Source organism: Fonsecaea nubica (genome assembly GCF_001646965.1).
Source record: "Fonsecaea nubica strain CBS 269.64 chromosome Unknown Scaff36, whole genome shotgun sequence".
Lineage (NCBI taxonomy): Eukaryota > Fungi > Ascomycota > Eurotiomycetes > Chaetothyriales > Herpotrichiellaceae > Fonsecaea > Fonsecaea nubica.
Window position 1 is genome coordinate 270,567 of NW_019173709.1, and position 4,856 is coordinate 275,422.

The 4,856-nt window shown below is 53.3% G+C and overlaps 1 protein-coding gene across 1 annotated transcript; it reads left to right on the plus strand.

Annotated features, from left to right (window-relative positions):
- On the plus strand, positions 1 to 3,402 carry AYO20_06006 (hypothetical protein; the record flags this gene model as incomplete). Its single annotated transcript, XM_022644297.1, has 1 exon — positions 1 to 3,402. The coding sequence occupies one exon, from the start codon at positions 1 to 3 to the stop codon at positions 3,400 to 3,402; it is 3,402 nt and encodes a 1,133-aa protein (XP_022499823.1).
- Positions 3,403 to 4,856: the final 1,454 nt, after the last annotated feature.

Here is a 4,856-nt window from a genome sequence, read left to right on the forward strand (position 1 = left end):
ATGCCGTCAACTCGGGAACCCTTCAACGTCGTCTTCGAAGCCGACGTTGATTTCGATGCTGAAGCGTTGTATTATCAACGCAGGGAAGAAGAGATGGCAGCAGACGGAGCGGAAGCATCTGGGCTGCATGTCCAAGGGTTTTACTACCCTACCTCTTCAAACTGGGATGACTGCACGCCTGCAGTGTTTGCGGCTTTCCGGGATGTGGAGAGGTTCCCCTTGGTGAAGGTCGAATATGAAGAGCGGACTCCGGAGGAACGCGAGTCGTCAAGACGAGACTTCGTGCAGTACATGCACGATGCAGACAGAGGTATTGAGCGCGGGGACAGCATTATCGACGGCGAGGAGGACGAGGAGGAGGACTATCCGAAAATGATCAGAGATCCTCAGTCTGACTACCAGTGGTTCAAGCTCGAAGAACTGCAGAGCTTGAAGTGTATTCACCACTTTAACGTCTTTGGTCGACCCGTCCTCACGAAGTCGGGCACAGCTCCGGCGACTACGATCGCCATTCTCAAGTCAACACCAAAGCACTTCAACGTCACCACCCCCAATGGGCTTTGGAAGAGCACCATCATGGGATGTGCTCAGCAGCTGTTGGATCCTGTCTGCTACTATGGCAACAAGGAGACCTTGGAAACCCTTCGTGGATCTCGTCTCGAGAATGCCTGTATTGGCCAGAGCGAGAAGATTTACAGCCAACATGGCTGGTGGGTCCATGACCACTATGGACCCGAGGAGTACATGGTCATGGCCGATCCTCTCGACCCATGTTTTTATCCTGACCCTAGGGAGTCCGTTGTGATCAATGGGATCACGAAGGGCTTTGCACACCGGGTCGACATGATCACTGATGCCACGCAGGAAAAGGAGAAGGAGGATGCAGCCCGTAAGGCTGCGTTCAATGCCAGGCTCGCCCAAGGGCGCCAGTCTTCAAGGCTTGGTCGCTCTTGTTTCACACATGAGGACGTTGAGCAAGGACCAGTTTTTAGCCCTAATCGACAGGGTGCCTCGTCCCCTCTACGCCACTCAGGACACCGCCCGGTCAGTCAACCAACCACGACCGCTACGCCAGTCCCCGCAAACCCTGGGGCCTCAAACGACACCTTCAATCCTGAGCGATATTCAAATAGTCGCTCGCTTTCGCGTGCGGAGTGGAAGGGACTCCTCGCCGCCACAGAAGACAGACCTGTTGCGGCTCGTTGGGCGGATGACGAAGACGACGACGACGACGAAGAAGAGGAGCAAGAGGCCATTGGTACTATGGCTCTTCCATTACAAGTGGCGGGATCTGGAGCCTCTTCTTCTGCCGAACAGGTAATTGGGGGCGAAAAGCCGCAGAGTGGCAACAACAAGCCATCTGCAGATCAAAGCGTTGAAGACGCGGAGAGCCTTCGTGGCAATGACGATCGTCGTGTGTGCTCCGCATCGACATCTACCACTGTCGAGCAATCGCACGGTTCGAGCACCAGCCCCGGAGAAACACCCGACACATCTCTCCACATATCTGACAACGAAGACGCCGAGTCAAAGGCTGTCACTGACGACGAGTGTGAAAGCGGCAATGATGGCTCTGGAAGTGCCGTTGACGATCAATTACAATCCAAGATCGATGGATTTGAGGACATGCCTCAAGGACAAGAATACGAGGCGATATATGCTCGTCAACAGGATGCCGAACTGGACACAGACGACGAGTCTGAAGAAGAGCTTCTTGCATTTGCCATACGCACGCAGGCCAGCAGCTTACACGCTCGTCTCGACGCTCTCGAAGAAGCGATGCAAACAGCCGCCACATCCTCCATGTCACAAGAACCTCTAAACCCTGTGACTCAGGCTGCTGGACACATCCTTGGTCATTGCAATTCGATTGCTCTATCGCCTACTTCGACGTTGGTGGGAACTCCAGAGTCTTTGGCACCAACATTCGTCGACTCTCCGAGCATCCCTACGCCAACTCCTCGTTATCGCGGCCTCAGCACCAGGTCCAATCCTCCAGTTGTCGTGCTCACACCAACAGGTCCCTTACCGAGCGAACCTCGACCAGCTGTCCATCAATTTCCGAACGGCACTATCACCATGACACTCCCTGGCCAGCAACTTGGTCTTGTTCGAAGTCACGCTATGCGCTTCGATCGCTTGTCTGCAAATTTTGGCACCACAGAAGGGCAACGCGCTTCGGTGCCTGCGACGAGAACCCTGTCGGGAGTTGACCGATCGACTACTAGGACAAGCAATGTCTCCAGAAGTGATAGAGCGGCTGGGATTCGTGCCACAGAAGTCGCCCCTCAGTTTACCGTCACCTCACCACAGAATCAGGCGTCGCCCTCAACAGAACTCGTTCTGCATCGGAGACCCGTGACACTCAACGTCCCCATGTTTTCATACCTCCAAGCTTGGAGCCGCCTCACTACAACCACCGAATCAAATGGCGAACACTTCTGGCAAGATATTATCCGAGGCTTTTGCATCCAGAACTACCACCGGACACTTGCATTAGAAAGAGCGGCTTCCGCCTACGAGGTTGAAGACGACGATACCACCTTGGCAAGTTCCATACCTACTGGACTCAACTATGGAGATGGTGCGGAAGAGGACATGGCGGGCAACATAGTTCATCCCAACCTGGGATCAACTCAGGTCGCCATTTCCAGCGCTGGAGTGCTCAACTCTATCTCGCCAGAGGCCGCCGGGGAGGAGCAAGATCCAAGCTCGGCACAAGCACCCCCTCTACCGTTGTTGCGGGCCTCTATCAGGTCATCAACAGCTCCGCGCCAGCGACACGAAGGCCGCCATGTCCGATTCAGTCTTCCACCGGGCCGTCCATCATCAATAGCCACGGCCAACTCCAATTCTTTACCGCTAGGAGGGACCATTCGCAGATTCCCAGACGACGTCGAGACGATCACGCTTCCCTCTACACACGACCATAGCCCCACCTTCAACGGTGTCCATTGTGTCCGATCTCCGCCACCTGTATCGCCGTCATCAATCACATGGGCTGCTCCAAACGAAGTGTCGTACTTTTCATCGACGTCATCCGACGAGTCGTTGGGGGTTGAGGGCCGCGAACAGCACAACGAGGAAGGAGACAGTGATGGAGAAGAAGAACAAGACGGAGAGGAAGAGGGAATACTCCGCCCTGTTCCACCTTTACCGGTTTTCCAGCGCACACGCAAGGATTGGCGACACGCGAGCTGGACCTCGACGCAGCGGAGACGATTGACCAAGCCCCGACCACCCAGTCGGGCGGCGCGGGCGACATCCTCTGTTGGTGTCAACGTGGGCACGAACGCGACGGCCACGATGAGCGCCGGTTTGAGGAGCGCAAAGGCCAAGACCAAGGATATGGTGAAGAAGAGCTGGAAGAAGCTCAAGGCCATGTGCACAAAGAGGAACTAAGCTGGGCAGGGGCTTCGCGATGGGAACTTTGCCGTCTTCTCCAAACAAAGGAGATCTTCCTATCCCATCCTCTATCTCCGCCACGAACGACAGCACAACCTTCCAACCCACACGCAAATCAGACCAGATTTCAAATGAATCTTCCTCGACCAGCCGAACCTCTTCATCCACACCCTAATCAAGCTGGTCTTGATTCTCTAATCATCTATCGTGGCGAACAAGGAGGACGAGGAAACAAAGGAAACAAAGGAGGGGAAAGGACAATGAAGTAAAGATACCATCGAGGGTGGCATTCGCCTGACTATGGAGACGGAATCGATGGATCCCAACAAGACAATATTAATCACGCACCAAGCACGACCATTACCTCCAGTACGAGGCACACATACACACACACACACACAACCACACATATTATACCCTCGGAACGAATTTCCACCACGACCACGACACCATGAAACACCACGCGACACGATACCATGAGATACGACGACACGACACGATATGACAAGATACCCACTGCGCCACAGGGCGCCTTAAAACGACAGCGCCGCCACAAAAATATTTGGGGGATTTTATCTTTTTCCGCACAAGCGAATCACGACTGACGAACGACGAACAAAAGATACGGAATTATGCTCTGACGGCCGAGTTGGAGCCTGGGTACTGACTGCTGACTGGATGGAATGGAAGGGTGGAAAAGGAGTAGGGGAAAAAAAGCGAGGCAGATTCTCCAAGTGCTGGGTTCTGCCGTGTATTACCATTACTATTATATTAATATTACTTGGTACATCGCTCGTTGTATCGACCGAGAGCGGTCGCGGTGATGACGACAGAGGAAGTAGCAATGAGGTTTACTTCAGGTCCTACTACTCGCACATTGCTGGGGAACTGGGATAATTATACGAGCTTCTTGGATTAGATCACCAATCAGCAAAGGCTCAAAGGTCTTTGCTGAGATTGAATGGATAGATAGAAGCTCCTTCCCAGTGAATGGAAAATAGGTTCAGTGTGGTCTCATTGTCACTGAAATGTCTAGAACGGAGAGAGATGCGCCATGTCTTGGGCAATGACGTTGATATGGTACGGGGATAGATAGCACCAGTATACAAACATTCAAACCGCCACATCGGAGCTAACATACCAAGATCAGCCAAGGCAGCCTTTGTTTGATATTGCCAACTCCTTTCCGATGGTAACGATGGTTCCATCGAGCAGATGTTGTCGACGCATTGGAGCAGCCCAATCGTCAACAATGCAGCGACTACTCTCAAGAGCATCAGCAGGGTTCTCAAGAATGACGAAGGATTCCGTGCTTTCCAGCATGCACATCATCATCATCTTGGATGCACGTTCGCAGCCGAAGTCTATAAAGGCAGTCTCTGAGGTCTGGACCTCGTAGCTTTTCAATGCATCCAAAACCGCGGGGGTCAGTCTGTATCGGGACGGGATAT